General features: G+C 35.5%; 1 protein-coding gene and 1 pseudogene across 1 annotated transcript; both read left to right on the top strand.

Moving 5' to 3' along the window:
• Positions 1–4,043: 4,043 nt before the first annotated feature.
• Positions 4,044–7,401, top strand: LOC122342384 (interferon-induced GTP-binding protein MxB-like). The gene is made up of 3 exons (XM_043236157.1): positions 4,044–4,208; positions 6,839–7,072; positions 7,162–7,401. Exons 1-3 carry the CDS (start codon positions 4,044–4,046, stop codon positions 7,384–7,386), a joined length of 624 nt encoding a protein of 207 aa, XP_043092092.1. The 3' UTR covers positions 7,387–7,401.
• Positions 7,402–9,150: 1,749 nt separating this feature from the next.
• On the top strand, positions 9,151–15,658 carry LOC122347241 (annotated as a pseudogene).
• The last annotated feature ends 837 nt before the right edge of the window (positions 15,659–16,495 follow it).

Below are 16,495 nucleotides of genomic sequence, written 5' to 3'. Positions count from 1 at the left end.
GTATATTTTGTATGGGGGACATTCTCAACATGTCAGAGAAAAATGGCTGGTGTATATCTGTAAAAATACATAATTATAAGTCACAAAAATCGTTTCAGACTGTTTCGTTTGCAAAAAGGGGTTAACAAAACATTTCACTGTCACATGCGCAGTCTCCGAGCGTCTAGGGAGTGAAAGTTAATAAATGCTTTTCACAGCTTGTGTTTTGCCTTCCCGCTATACTTTGACTAGGCAGTCAGCATTCGCCTCAGCGGCCATAAATTACAGTGCGGTGTGTTTGCCTCGGGTCCTGATGGTTTATTTCAACCCTGTTCCTTCATGACAGATTTGACAATGTGGCTGTGAGATCCTCTCCGTTTCGGCTTTTTAGCCCGTTGGATTGCGTGTGATTCTGCGTCAGAACATCTGTGAAGCCGTGGAGGAGATACTGTAGATTTCGTCAGGTGAGCGCTTCAGCGTCTGACGGAGTACGTGCTGCACTTTTCTGCTTTGCCCGCTGAAAGGTGCAGAAGTCTGTAAGGCATTGACAGGCGTGTGTGCAAAAGAGGGAGCAGGAAAAATGATTTCACCCCAGAGGAGACTGGCTGTATTATTTCAAGCCTGCATTAGCCAGATTCTGCTAATGGAGCAGGACTATAACTCAGCAGTTTGAAAGAGCTGTTGCCCCGAAGCACGAGTGTCCCTTTGACCCTAAATCTGAATACGAATTGCAATGTTGATGCGCAGTGACTGTATATAAATAGCGTTCACATGCAACAAACGCAAAGTGCATACGGGGGCAGAAACACAGCTTTAGCACTCTCTGTCACGTCAGTATGATGTAACGACAATAAATAGTACGCCAAATAAAAACTTGTGATATAGATATGTAAAAATTGATTTTGTGTATGTGCTTTTCTATGGGTAGGATTAGAGTTGTGGGATGCATATAATACGTACGTGAAAACACGTTTTTGCATATATCAAAACCACGAGTTTTCATTTCTATTTGGTGCACTGTTTATATGCATTGTCATGAGACTGGGCTATCAGACAACCACAAAATTATGAAGCAGCTTTGACAGAAGGTAGTTATATTTAGGTATTGGGTAGGATAAGGGATGTAGAATAAGACATAAATATGTGCTTAATTGGTAGTAATGAATGGCTAATATTCTAGTAATATGCATGCTAATGAGCAACTAATTGGTGTAACCGTAAAAAAAAACAAATGTTACCAAATGTTTCTTGTGCAGCAAATCAGCATGTTAGAATAAGAAACGCTGAAGACTGGATTAATGATGCTGAAAATTCAGTATTAATTTACATTTTGAATATTTCACGGTATTACTGATTTTATTGTGTGTGTGTGTGTGTGTCTGTGTGCATATAATAAATAAAATTTGCTTTTAGTCAAATTGTGTTTGTGTGTGAATTCCAATCAATATCTTCAAATTCACAGCATGATCGTTATTTTACATATTATATAATTAAAGACATATTACAGTATTTCTTCCTTTTTATACAGAAACATTACGCTATTATTTCTACAGTATTAAATGATGCTCAAAACTCTGTAACATTACACACAATACCTGTAGATAAAAATTCGCTTTCACCCTCGTGTCATTCCTAACTTGTTTGTTGATTAATGCATTAAAGCGTGCTACTTCTCATGCCTGACTGGAAAATCTGCGATATATATAAGTCGTCCATATTACTCATGGGACCAATTCTTACGAAACCATACGCGAGGAACACAGAAAATGAATCATTATTCACAAAAAATATTCACAAACAAACAAACAAAAAGTACTGAATCTGTACTGTAAAATTCCTGGCAGCTTTGGATTAGTGATATTATGACTGAGCTATTTGTAATGAGATTCTAAAACAGGTTAAAGAACAAACACAGAAGAGACTGTCGCTAAGCAAATATCTTGATACGGCCACTGATTTCATCCTGCTTTCATCTGCTTTTCAGATTGAGTTCTTTAACTAACTCTACGACTAATATTGTCCAAGATAAGGAGGGAGCAGAACTTTTTTTCTGGTGCTTCTCAAGGCAGAGAGGGAGGAGAGGAAAGGAGGCACAATGTGGCGACAGAATGCTCTAGTCCACACCCGGGCTCAGACAATAGGGGAAGTCCTGCCTCATAATGCATTGTGTTTAATACAGAGCCAGGACGGGGAGAGGGAATTTGTCAATCTAGCTGTGGGCTGTCACACGGTACACAAATCAAACCGCCGGCATCCTGCCAAACCTTTGGAGGGTTCTCATGTGAGAGCAAACAAGCTATTTTTCTTCATTGTGTTGTGCAGAGGTCTCAAAAGCACAAAATACAGCTTTAATGGGGTTGAATAGCACTCTGTAAACAGGTGATTGCCATATGCACCCATACCCATGGCATGGCAGACGTTTATGATTTAGTACCATTTACAAACTTTGGTGGGGAAATGAATGTGGTGTAAACATGTAGACCATTGTACACATTAAATACGGAAAAGCCTTGTCTTCATTATTTAGCCTAATGGGTTTGCATGCCACGAGCACTGTTTGGATTGCTTACTGCTTAATGTAAAGTTGCTTTACTGAAAGCGAACTAAAACAATTTTTGTTTATTTGGGAAAAAGTTAAAACATTATTATTATTTTTATTCTGTTGGTTGGTCTTGTCAGCGCAGAATGAATTAACCATACATCTAAAAATTTTTCAGCATTTTTGTGTTTAATAAAAAAACATCTATATCTATCTATCTATCTATCTATCTATCTATATATATATATATATATATATATATATATATATATATATATATCTATCTATATATATATATATATCTATCTATCTATCTATATATATATATATATATATATATATATATATATATAAAAACACAGAAATGCTGAAAAATGTTTAGATGCATGGTTAATTCATTCTGCACTGAAAGAATAAAATAATAATAATGTTTTAACTTTTCCCAAATAAACAGAATATATATATATATATATATATATATATATATATATATATATATATATATATATATATATATATATATATATATATATATATATATTACTTAATGTAAAGTTGCTTTAATGAAAGCAGTTCTTTAGTAATAGAATATATAACTAAAGAACCAAAGAATTTAAGTTTAGGAATGTTGAAACTGGAGTCTGAATTTTTTATTTGGATGACTTTATTGACTTTAGTGATCTAATAATAAAAAAAAGTTTTACTTAGAAAAGTAGATTAGGTCAATTTGATTACAGAAGTGCTTTACAAAGAAAGGCTTTAAGTCAACTTTATTTTAAGCAAGTATGTTTATAAAGGCTTTTGGTCTGAATGGCTTTGTCTAAGTAAGGCCAACTAATTAGAGTGCAATATACACTTTATAGACCCTAAACATTTTATATTTGCATTCAATTTCCATTAAGGTTAACGCACGGTTATTTGAAAAAAAAACGTTTAACGTCCAAAATATATAATCAAGTGCCATACTCAAGTTTCATTATGAATTGCTTACAGAATAGAAAAAGGTAATTTTTCCAGAGAGATTTGGAAGTTTACAACAAATCATTTCTTAAAAGACGGTCAGCATTTGCACCGACTCTTTCAGACATCATTTGAAAGACGTTGTTGTATAACGTTTTCAGCAAAGGGGAACACATCTGTTCTTTGCCATGCAATATGAGACCATTCTATATTACAGCACCGACAGCAACATAAGCAAACTGGCAGTTGTTATTGCAAATGACTTATGACAGTATAACAGTGATTAATCAGGAGAGAATTCTTTTAATGCATGGCTTTACATATTCGTCGCATAAATCATGAAAAAAATAGTCCTGCGCGTACATAACGAAGCCAACGAATGAGGTGTTTCGTGCTCTAATAAAAAGAAATAACAGCTTGTGGTTAACAAACGCATTCAAAACACAGCCGCACACACATCACTAAGCTAAAAGCGGTGATCTCACTCGCGAAATTTTGACAAAGTGACCAAACGAAGGCACAAAAAAAGAAGACGTTTCAGCTTAGAGGTACTACAAGTCTCGGTATGAAGGAGAACATGGTCTCCGTGGGCTACATCAAGCAGGAGAGCGTGGGTGAGACAGTTTCATGCTTCTTGGACTATGTCATGCCTCCCATTTTCAGCCTGCCAGCATCTATGATCCCAGGCAACCGAGGGACCTTCACTCAGTGTGTGGTGGGCGACAACACTGTACAGAAGTACGATATGCTACAATGAACTGTTGCGATGTTTATTCTTGTGATAGATCGTTGGAAAGCTTTACCATTATAGCGCATTAACTTTGGTCGGTCGGCTCTAAAATCAAGCAGGACAAAGCTAAAGCGGAAATGGAAACATACGCGGGCAGGATTAAAACGCCTGTTGTTTTTAAAAAGGAATCCGTGCTGCGAGCATACAGAAAGACAAAATTGATGCCATTTCTTAGATATGTTGTTGGTGGTGACAAAGGTTATAAAAATAATGTCGCTGCGTATTTCATTTGGGTTGTGGTAAAAGAAAGGAAAACAAGGAAGAAAAAACAACACTCCTGGTGTTTGTCAAATTCAGCTCTGATTAAGCCCTGACAAGCTTGACGATAAAAACGTCCCTTGAGGAGGGCCATATGCTTAGACCAGTCTTCTTTCCATTGTCAAAGTTGATTTGACCTTTTTAGATAATAGCTTTGAACTAGACATTGGAAATGTCTTTGCGAGTAGTTTTTAATTTGCGCCATTTTGCTTGATTTCTTTTTTTTTCCCCATCGCGATTTTTGTGCAAGCGCCCAGACGTGCAGCATGCAACATGCGACGCTGGCATGTTGAACTCTAGGCCTGTTTTCTGTTATTTTTAATCTCAGGCTCTCTAAACAAGTGCCTAATAGACTTTTTAAATAACTGGGTGGCTCTCCATACAAAAGCATCTGGGAATAGGAAGGAAGCGTGTCTCAATGAGGGGAAGATATGTGTGTGTGTGTGTGTGTGTGTGTGTGTGTGTGTGTGTGTGTGCGTGCATTACATTTGCATGGGAAAGATTCATAAGTCATAATAGACTGGACATTGTAGGTTACTCAAAGTCAAAAATAACATCTGCGCACAAAAAGTGTGGCAATGCAATACACTTAAGACTTAAGAAAAATATACCGGGTTCTGAAAAAAAAAAAGTCTGTAACAAATCAAATCCAACAAACTGTTTTTTTATTTCTCCGAATTAGAAGAGAAATATGCACAGATTCAGGCAAAAACAAATACGTTGTAGGATTTTGATGTGAGAAGACAACAGGAGATGGACATTTATTGCGCTATTATAGATTATAGAATCGTTTTGTAAACAAGATGTTAATTTATGGACTGGAGGATTACTCAGAGATTATTGTTTATATTAGCTCTCATTCTGACTCTGAAAAAGCATGTTTCCTGATTGGAAAACACTGAATAAGAATGACTGACGATAAGTAGCTGCTAAAATTGCATCCAACAAGGTCAACGCACAACACAGTTTATATTTATTCTGGGCTTATGCACCGTACTTTTTAACATTTGTTGATTTAAAAACTGAAATATAAAGCAAAAGTGTATGAATACACTAGATCGAAATGTATAAAATGGTGCTGCCTGCCAAGGTCAACGGTTCGAATCCCAAGGAATGCATAGATTAAAAAAAAAACAACAACTTTGCTTTTATCATTGAATAAAAGGTCCTGACACATACAATCATAGCACAGCATGCAAGGACTAATACTGAGGCTCGGATGTGTTTTGAGAAACAACTAATGTAAAAAGTCACACGATCAAATACGGTCAGTATAAATCTTCTTCAACATGTAATGGGAAATGTCTGACACAGAATAAATATTCTAAAAGCTCATTTATATCAATATTTACAACATCTTTCAATGTCTCTGAAAATGTGTTCTGGTCAATAAACACTGGTCAAACAGCCGGTGATACTAACAGTTCTCAAAGGCATTGAGCTGCATGACTTTGAACTTGTGCCTTGTTGGTTTTGGGAGGTAAAACGGTCCAAGTGAAAGCGCAAAATGAATTAACACACTTCTTTTAAGCAGTTTTGGTAAGCAAACAGCACAAACATCTGCTGCAATTATTTCTGTAACAATTTATGAAAACTTAGTTTGAAACTACGCAGAGCACAATATATCGACGGACGAATTCCTGTCCTTTCACACCAGTTTGCAGAGCTAAAAGCGATGGGATGACCTCTAGAATGAAAGAATTTGCGTTTGCCGAGAGTGAGCTGAACAGGAAATCAGTTTCAGCTTTTCCAGAACAAATTGGTTTAACGTTTGGATGAGTTTTTTTTAGGTCATGATACATAGCATATATGGCTTTAAACTTTGACTCAGATCACTTACTCCTGGTGCTTGAATGGTCAGACAGACAGTGATGCTCTGTTCACAGATCATCTGATTATAGATAAACACCCCCCTCTAGAGGATATTTCAGATATTAAAGAAACTATTTCAAAAGGAACTACATTATCACAGAGTAATAATAATAATAATAATAATGATGCAACATTAACATATGGCCATAACTTTATTTAGAGCATTAAGATACTAAATAAGATAGCTAATGAATATTAGCTAATGAACATAACTTGTTTTGCAGTGCATTCAAAATGCACTGTAAATTATTTTCCACCCATATTCTAGAGGTTGTGAGCAAATTCATTTTTTCAAATGACTGCTTATAATGCTATCAAATTCTGCAGAAAAAAAAAAAGATTACTTTCTTACTGTTTAATATTGCCATTGATGCATAACACAATTTTAAGAAATTTGTATACTGCAAAATACAAAATAAATCTTTTATATACTTTTTTAGACTAAGATTGAAGCCATCAAGCAGGATAAAGAATCCCAAGCAGAATCTATGCTGAGAACCCAATTCAAGATGGAGCTCATTGTTTACAGTCAAGATGGCACATACAGCCAGAGTCTGCAACATGCAAAGGACAAGCAGGAAGAGGAGGAAGATCAATTTGTGGGTATAGTAATTTCCACAGGTCATGATGCCACTTTGCGTGAGATGAGGTTGCACCTTGAGTCCTATTACATGGTAAGTGTGCTAACTAAAGCTTTCAGATCCATCGGAGCTTACTCAAATATAAATGTATATCTGAGACGCAGTGTTATCTACCTCACCAGATTGCAAGCAAGCGTCTAGCTGACCAGATCCCGATGGTGATCCGCTATCTGCTGCTCCAGGAAGCAGCTTCGGAGCTGCAGAGGAACATGTTGCAGTTACTGCATGATAGAGAAGATATAGACCACCTGCTTAAAGAAGACTTTGACATGGGCCAAAAGCGGGAGAGCTTACTGAGGCGCCAGAAACGTCTGATGAAGGCACGCAACCTCTTGCTTACCTTTTAGAATTTACTTTTGTTTAATCGATTCCAAATTTTTTAATGCAACGCAACAAAATTGGCAGCGAAATTTAATGTAAACTTTCATCCTGGTTTATGGTTGTATTTGAGAAATAGCAATTATGAATAGGCTGGCCCTTTTTTTAAGTAAATAGCTTCAGATAATATACTGTATTTATGAAATACATTTTTTTAACCTCAAGTCCCTTATTATGTAATAAGAATGGACTTTTTCAATTGCAATAATGTTGTGTACTACTTTTTGGTCTTGAGCAGGACATTGTAGAAGGCCTTTCTTTAAAAAATAATAAGCGAATGGCACCTCAAAAAATTCCATAATAATGGCATATGCTAAGTTTAATATAACTGTTGATTTGCGCAAGACTCTGAAACAATCGCCCTTATCTGAAGATGTTACAATTGTTCAAATTGGGTCAGAATGTCACAAAAATGTCCAACAGTGTCAAGCAATGCTTGAAAGGTAAGTCAGAATAAAACAGTGATCACTGGCACTGGGTCTTCTTCTTGAATGTTAATGGCGATTGGCAAACCAGCTAATGGTGCATATTCAACTAATGCATATTCCCGGATGGAGTGTGAGGTGTTGACTTCAGGATGAAAGAAAAAAAGGGAAACACACACACTCACAATTCTATATTCTACTAAATAACCGTAGCTTTCAAGAAAAGGAATGTTTTACTCAAATATCTTCAAAAGATTTGGGCTTTAAGAAAACTTCCGCAAGAAACCCGAGATCCTCCATGATTCTTTTCAAACAGGAAACTATCAGCATAATAAAGAGGTTGACTGGCAAAAATCCTAAGCTTAAATGCGTTTAAATACAAGAAAGTACTTTGTATTTTAAATACATTTACCAGAAATACTGCCCTTCCAGATATATAAAACAAAGAGCGAACTGCAGTACTGTTCAATTATACACCTCAAACTGAATCAAAATAAATATACCATTCAAAAACACATGACAGCCACTCACTTCATTCTTAAACATGGAAGCAAGCCTATGGGTGAAACTTTTTTGTTCATTAGCCACAATTAAAAAATAAAATAAAATAACTGTGCAGTAAATGGTACAAGCTAGTGTGTTCATAATTAAGATGCATTAATATAATGTTGTAATATGCACCACTTTGCAATATTAAACAGCAAAAAAAGCTTTTTTGTACAGCTAAAAATAGCTGGACATGGAAGATGCTAGAAGTATAAATTGCAGTGTCTACTCTTACTGTAAAGATAAAGCCTAAAAATGGGCTTCCAGTCACATAAGTGATTGTAAATTAAAGAAATATACCATGTCCTAACTGCATTCATTTAATTAGATTTGTCATAAAAAAAAAAACAGAAATACAAACCAGGGATAGAGTGGGGTACAACGCCCCCTACTGTTTAACACTGGTGATGTGCCAGAGAGAAAATGGATTTCACAGTAAATGATGTAAATTGTCAGGAAAAAGCATTTTAAAAATCACAGTTATATATAATATGAGAAACGTAAGGCATGTACATAGGGAGTATGTGTTATTTAATTAAAATATAATATTTTCAGAATGACTTTTTTTCCACAGCAAGTGGATTTTTTAAAAGGCTATTGACTTAAACTTTTGATCAGCCTGTTTGAGTTTAAATGCGGTTTTTAAGATTTTGTTCGGGAGTATATGCGTTTTATATCTGTGATGGGCTTACTGCTGTATAGTCAAACCATTGATGTTTTCGTGTGATGCACGGGTGGGTAAAACGAAACTATTGAGATATTAAGGAAATGAAACTTCCCAACGCGCATAACTCCTCTAGCATCTTATCCGCGTCCGACTCTTTGTCGCGTTCGGGAAAGAAGGATTTCTCTGTTATTTTCACATTTCGACGTTGTTTAAGGATGGAGAAGATGAGTTACACGTTCAGTCAGCAATATGAGGAAAAAATCCGTCCTTGCATCGACACCATCGACAATCTACGGTCTCTGGGAGTCGAAAAGGACCTGGCGCTGCCTGCCATCGCCGTCATTGGAGACCAAAGCTCGGGGAAGAGTTCAGTTCTCGAGGCGCTGTCTGGAGTGGCGTTACCCAGGGGTAGTGGTAAGGACAACACTTTATGAAATAAAGATACTACTGCCTATGTTACACACACACACACACACACACACACACACACACACACACACACACACACACACACACACATATATATATATATATATAAACTGCAGCTGGGTTTTTTGACTAGGTAAAAAATACACAAAAACAATAAAATCATGATAATGTAATAAAAACATGATTTTTGAAAGTGAAAAAAGTGATTGTTTTTGCAAATAAGCTCTTCAAATATATACATATATAAAATACATAAATATACACTCTCAGAAATAAAGGTACAAAAGCTGTCAGTGGGGTCAAGGGTACATTTTGGTACCTTAAAGGTACATATTATTACTTAAAGTGTACATATTTGAACCTAATAATCTAACTGAAAAATTATGAAAAATGCATTCTAAAAAAATGAGGCAATAGTGATTGCTTAATTAATAATAATCATATAGTTTTATTGTGAAATTGCTTAATTTTATATATAGATTTTTTGGTGTGATTTCTAAATACCTGAGACGGACTATAGACTATATATATATTAATTAATAAAATTATAGCCATGCTCTTTTTGTGGTTGTTGTTAAAAGTATGTTTATACATATAATACACTCAGTGCTTTTTTTAATAACTGACAATATATTATTTAAATGTACACTCAGTAAGTTTCAAAAAATGTTGTAAAGGTTTTTCAAACATACTTGTGTGTATCCCATGGCTTTAGAGCTTCAGTTTTAATTTATAAATAATACAATTTAATTAAAATAAAAAAAATTGTACTTTTATATTTCATTAAAATTCTATTTGTTTTTTTTACTTCCACAACAATACAATTCTGCCTAGAGCAACTATTTGGTCAGCAGTGGCCCTGACCCGGGGAACTGACATTTGTACGCCATTTTGAAGAACAGCACGGTGAATTACAAAGTGCCACCTTTCATGTTTTGTGTAGGAATTGTTACAAGGTGTCCTCTTGAGCTCAAGATGATAAGAAGTAAAGATGTAGACAAATGGCATGGGAGAATCAGCTACCAGGACAAAGAGGAAGATATTCATGATCCAGCAGAAGTGGAGAAAAAGATCCGTGAAGGTACAGAATGCTTAAAAATGCATATTGTATATAGTACACTACTTAGGTTTGGGTCTAACTTGCAGCTCAGGATGAGATGGCTGGAGTAGGTGTTGGTATTAGTGATGAACTCATCAGTCTGCAGATCACCTCTGCCAATGTCCCTGACCTCACTCTCATTGACCTCCCTGGTATCGCACGAGTGGCTGTCAAGGGGCAACCGGAGAATATTGGGGATCAGGTGAACTCCTTATATTTACTTTCTATGACATTTTGGGGTTTTTTGACATAGGGAATGGAATGTTCACCAGACAAATGTTTTTTTTCTAGATTAAGAGACTGATCAGGAAGTTCGTTACAAAGCAAGAAACGATTAACCTGGTCGTGGTGCCATGCAATGTTGACATCGCAACCACAGAAGCGTTAAAGATGGCTCAGGAGGAGGACACTGAAGGCGAAAGAACATTAGGTGTGCTTTACTGATTGCATTTCATGCAATTCTATTCACCTTATTTTGAAATGTGAAGTATGCCATCTCCTTAACAATTATAGTTATAATAAGAAAGTTCAGTGAATGGTAAAACTAACTCAGTGTGTGATAACTACAATTAATGAAAACTAATGATAAGAAATACCAGTAATCAATATTCAGCAGCATAACTGACCAGTGCCTGCTCTGTTCTTACATTATCATTGAGGTGGTTACCATGTATATTCTGACTATATTGTCATCATATTCTATCTACAGGCATCTTAACAAAGCCGGATCTGGTGGACAAGGGCACCGAAGAGACAGTTGTAGACATTGTGCACAATGAGGTCATTCACCTTACTAAAGGTTACATGATTGTGAGGTGCAGAGGACAAAAAGAGATTTTAGATCAAGTCACTCTCAATGAGGCCACAGAAACAGAGAAAGCCTTCTTCAAAGATCATCCTCATTTCAGGTGAGTATAATGCCGTATTAAGATTCAAGCTAATTTATTTTATTAACTCAATCAGTGGTCTAATATCTTTGGTGCGACTTAAACTAAAACAGAATTCTGCAAGCATGTCAATCAAGATGTTCTCATTCAATGAAAATCTCACATTTTTTCACTGGTGTCACGTTATATTTTTACATTTAATAATAATGTAAAATACCAGTAAATAAAACACCACACAGCAAATGTTTTACATTCACTTGTATTTAAAACAGAACGTCATGAAAATTAAGTCTCACCTAAAGTCTAAACAAATTCAATTAATTTAAAGCAAAACTGAAACTACCAATGCTTTAAAATGTGTCGCGGAATGTTTCAAATGATAAGAGACATGAAACTGTTCCGTGAGCTGCAGGGTGTGTTACTTGCATGCTTGTTAGTCAACCACTTGCACTATGCCCAATGAACTGCACATGCAAATTTGTACCCATTACTTGGGATTTAAGAAAATCAGGCCTGTTGTGTCCAGTTACAAGTATGCATATGATTTTTTCCCCCACAGCAAACTTCATGAAGAAGGTTTCGCTACTATTCCCAAGTTGGCTGAGAAATTAACAATTGAGCTGGTTCATCACATTCAGGTAAAAAAAAAAATATATATATACACACACACACACACACACATATATATATATATATATATATATATATACATATACATATATATCCTATTGAAAAGCAAATTTTTGGCTTTTGGCTAAAGACTACTCTATTGTGTAGAAATCTCTGCCTCGTTTAGAAGAACAAATTGAGGCAAAGCTTGCTGAAACACAGAAGGAACTGGAGGCATACGGCAACGGACCCCCAACAGATCCTGGAGAAAGACTGAGCTTTCTTATTGATGTGAGCACAACCATTAAATCCTACCTTTTAACAACAGTCCCCAGATGTTTAACGTTATAAAAACACAGCAATACGTACCTAAATCAGTGTATTAAAAATGTGCCAGAAACCTGGTATTTTTTTTGTTGCTCCACTTAGTTGACATTTTTCTTTGAAACTGCGGTGAAATGAGTATAAAGGCATGTAAAAACTTTGTTGCACAAAAAGTGCACAGAGGTACATATTTTTATGAGACCAAATTGATTAAATCTGCACAGCTATTTAACTAAACTGATTTTACTGATCTTATGATTGATTTTACTTCAAATCTCATCACCGAATTTAGAAAGTGACAGCTTTCATACATGATACCCTCAACCTGACCACTGGGGAAGAGATTAAATGTATACAAGACATACTGATTTTTCCAGAACTTCGTCAAGAATTTGCAAAATGGAACAACTTCCTGGATCGTTCAGGAGATTCTTGTGAGTAAAGCTAATGCTTGTGCACCACCGGTCTTCAGTGTGTTCACTGTTTAATCACAGTCAACAGAAAGATTGAGAGAGAAGTTGACAACTATGAAAGACAAAATCTTTGCTTTTATAATATCTAAAATAATTACATCTCATTTCATCGTTCATAATGTTGACAATTCGTGTGTTATGATGAGATGTTTTGTGAGCATACATAAATTTCAGCACTGCACTCCTGAAACAAACTCAATGAAACTTCTTACAAATCGTGAATAAAAACTGACAATATTCATAAATCTTTTACAGTCAACAGAAAGATTGAGAGAAAATGTACCATTTTAGTATATTGATTCAAATTTCATGAACAAATCAAAAAAAGTTGGGACAAGTAGAGAGAAGAGCATAACGCTTCACAGGTCATTCATCAATTACAAGACCTTCTCAGAGGGCAGTGTCTTGTTAGAGGATCAGATTAAGCTGTTGGAAGAACCTGCCATCTAAAAACACTGAAGACCTGGAACAATCTCTGGTTTGTGTTCTCCGTTTCAAACAGGAATATATTTGGGCAAATCCCATTGTCCACTTGCCATTTTTGACACAGTTTTACAGAACCCTGTTATTTTTAAAATGGAGTGTGGCGAAATGGAAGACTGTTCTGTGGTCAGACGAGTCACGATTCGAAGTTCTTTTTGGAAATGGTTTGGCATGGGACAGAATGCCAGTTGTTAAACGCTAGCCTGCATCTCTGATGGTATGGGGTTGCTTTTATAATATCTAAAACCATAATGAAAAATATATTCAGGTTCTAGTTCCCATCGTATCTTTTTCAGGAAGACCCTCATTTTTCAACAAGATAATGCAGACCACACTGCATCAATCACAGCATCATGGCTGCGTAAGAAGGATCACAAAATGAATAAACCTATAGCATTAATGAATCGACAAAGAAGGCATAATGATTGAACAGTTAGAGGCCTGTATTAGACAAGAATGGGAGAGCATGAGTCCCCAGACGTGTTTGTTGTAAAAAGAAGGGAGATGCCACACAGTGGTGAAAATTCCTCCCAGCACTGCACTGAATCAACATGACAGGCCATTTTCTTTTAAACTTTTGTTCCGTCAGTTATGTTCTAAAATAAAATATTAGAAGTATGCACCTACATCATTGCATTCAGTTTTTATTCACGATTTGTATAGTGTCCCAACTTTTTAATCCGGTTATATATATATATATATATATATATATATATATATATATATATATATATAATACAGTCAAAATCATTGACTTCAATTTATACTGCAGGTTTCACAACTGTTTTCTTCTTTCAATTGCTGATCTTACAAATGCACTTCCAGAGTTTTCATATACGCTTCCTTATGTTTTGCTCACCATTCTTGCACAAATATTGTGGGGGCGGGGCTAGCAGCAGCGTGTTTTCATTAGCTACTGAGTTTTTGATTGACATCTTTTAATCATTTTATCAGTATTTTTCTGCTACTACACTACATCGTTGAGATGATTTCTCAGGAATAGCACAGCCAATGATATCATCATCCTTACTATTTTACAAGTGTGCTGTCAATCAACTTTAGCAATGTAAGCCTTTTTACATAATACCTTTGAAAATACATTTTCAACTACCCCGTAACTAAAAAAGCAATCAAATTAGCCTACAGTAATGAGTTACTAAGTACTGCCCAACACTAAGACTTATTACTAAGTATACTTCCTGACACCTGCCAAACTGGCTTCACTGGACAATCAAGAAAGTAATAGTTTGCAAAATTATCTGTGTTAACAGTGTTTTTTTACGTTCACACAGATGTGGTTAGAAGGAAGTTCATCCAGCTGGCACAGAGCAGCTTTGTAGGATTTCCTAATCTTCTGAAAATAGCAAAGGTATTTTTTGTGTTTAAGCCAATGTTTCAAGCCAACACACAGATTCAAATTTTATGGACAAATTGATTTGAGTGTTAATATAAATAACACTTTTATGAATAATTTTCTGACACAAACGGTGAGTTAAATCACAAAACAATTTTAAATAAATGTTCTGTTATACAGAGTTCTTAAGTCTTTTTGTTTTGTTTTGTTTGTGTAACTATTTAAGACTAAGATTGAAGCCATCAAGCAGGATAAAGAATCCCTGGCCGAATCCATGCTGAGAACCCAATTCAAGATGGAGCTCATTGTTTACAGTCAAGATGGCACGTACAGCCAGAGTCTGCAACATGCAAAGGACAAGCAGGACGAGAAAGAAGAAACTACTAAAAGCTTTAGCCCTTTGAGCATAGACCTAATAACCGACAATCATGCTACCTTGCGTGAGCTGAGCTTGCACCTTGAGTCATACTACAAGGTAAGTGTGCTAACTAAAGCTTTCAGTGATATCAGATAGCTAAGATTGTAATGTATATCTCAGATGCTGTGTTATCTACCTCACCAGATTGCAAGCAAGCGTCTAGCTGACCAGATCCCGATGGTGATCCGCTATCTGCTGCTCCAGGAAGCAGCTTCGGAGCTGCAGAGGAACATGTTGCAGTTGCTGCATGATAGAGAAGATGTAGACCACCTGCTTAAAGAAGACTTTGACATCGGCCAAAAGCGGGAGAGCTTACTGAGTCGCCAGAAACGTCTGATGAAGGCACGCAGCCTCTTGGTTACCTATTAAAAATAATTTAAAAAAAGGGTTAAGGAAAGGAAAGTATGAAATATATAGTATGGAGCACAAATATGCATATATGCAAATATGTTATTTCAGTTTTGGAATTTAACTCTTAATGAACAACATGGGGTGCATTTTCCCAATTAAAGATATCCATCATATTATAAAGGCCTCTGGTGTGCCGTTTAATGCAATATGAATGCACTATTTTTCAACGTCAAAATGGTTTCTTGTAGCCTAGTTTTGGGTCTGAAATTTTTTTTCTGAAAAAAAACAAACAAAACTAAAATCGATTATAATAATGCATATTAAGCATGTTTTATAAGTATAGGACAGACAATTATAGAAAACATTATATTACATTACATTATTACATTATTAGCCTACACTGTGTGATAGCCATGCATTATCCACTTATAAGCTTTTTTCTTGATGTAAAAATGGTCGTGGTCATATGTAAATTTTATGGGTCTAGGTATTTTTAGCTGTACATCAAAGTTAGTTTTGCTACGATATAAAAGTGTTTCAAGTAATACTTTATAAGAATTTCTTAAGGATCAAGTGACTGAAGTAATGGCTTATGAAAATGTTGCGGTGCGTCACAGAATAAATTCTATTTTAAAGTATATTAAGATAGGAAACCAATATTAGAAATTCCATTTCAAGCCTTTAAACAGTTCACTGAAGACCACCTGTCCAAGAGAATGAATTACTGGAAGGCTTATTGGACAATAATATTTTCAATTATTTTAATTTTCCTAACACATTGCCAAATGTTTTTGCTTTACAGCATTACTCTCATATGTTTATATATTTATTTGAACAGTCAAACACTGTTAAAAAAAAGAAGTAATTTTACATGAAATATAACCATATCTTCATATCATATCAACTTTATAATACTGTGTCAGTGGTCATTTGCACACTCAAGCATACAGCAACATTTCATCCCCCCACAGAGATTGTTCTGCCAGTAAAATCAATGTTTTATTACATTCAAG

Source organism: Puntigrus tetrazona, chromosome 1, assembly GCF_018831695.1.
Source record: "Puntigrus tetrazona isolate hp1 chromosome 1, ASM1883169v1, whole genome shotgun sequence".
NCBI classification, from domain to species: Eukaryota; Metazoa; Chordata; class Actinopteri; order Cypriniformes; family Cyprinidae; genus Puntigrus; species Puntigrus tetrazona.
The sequence above is the reverse complement of the archived record's forward strand: the minus strand, read 5'-3'. Positions and strand labels throughout refer to the sequence as shown.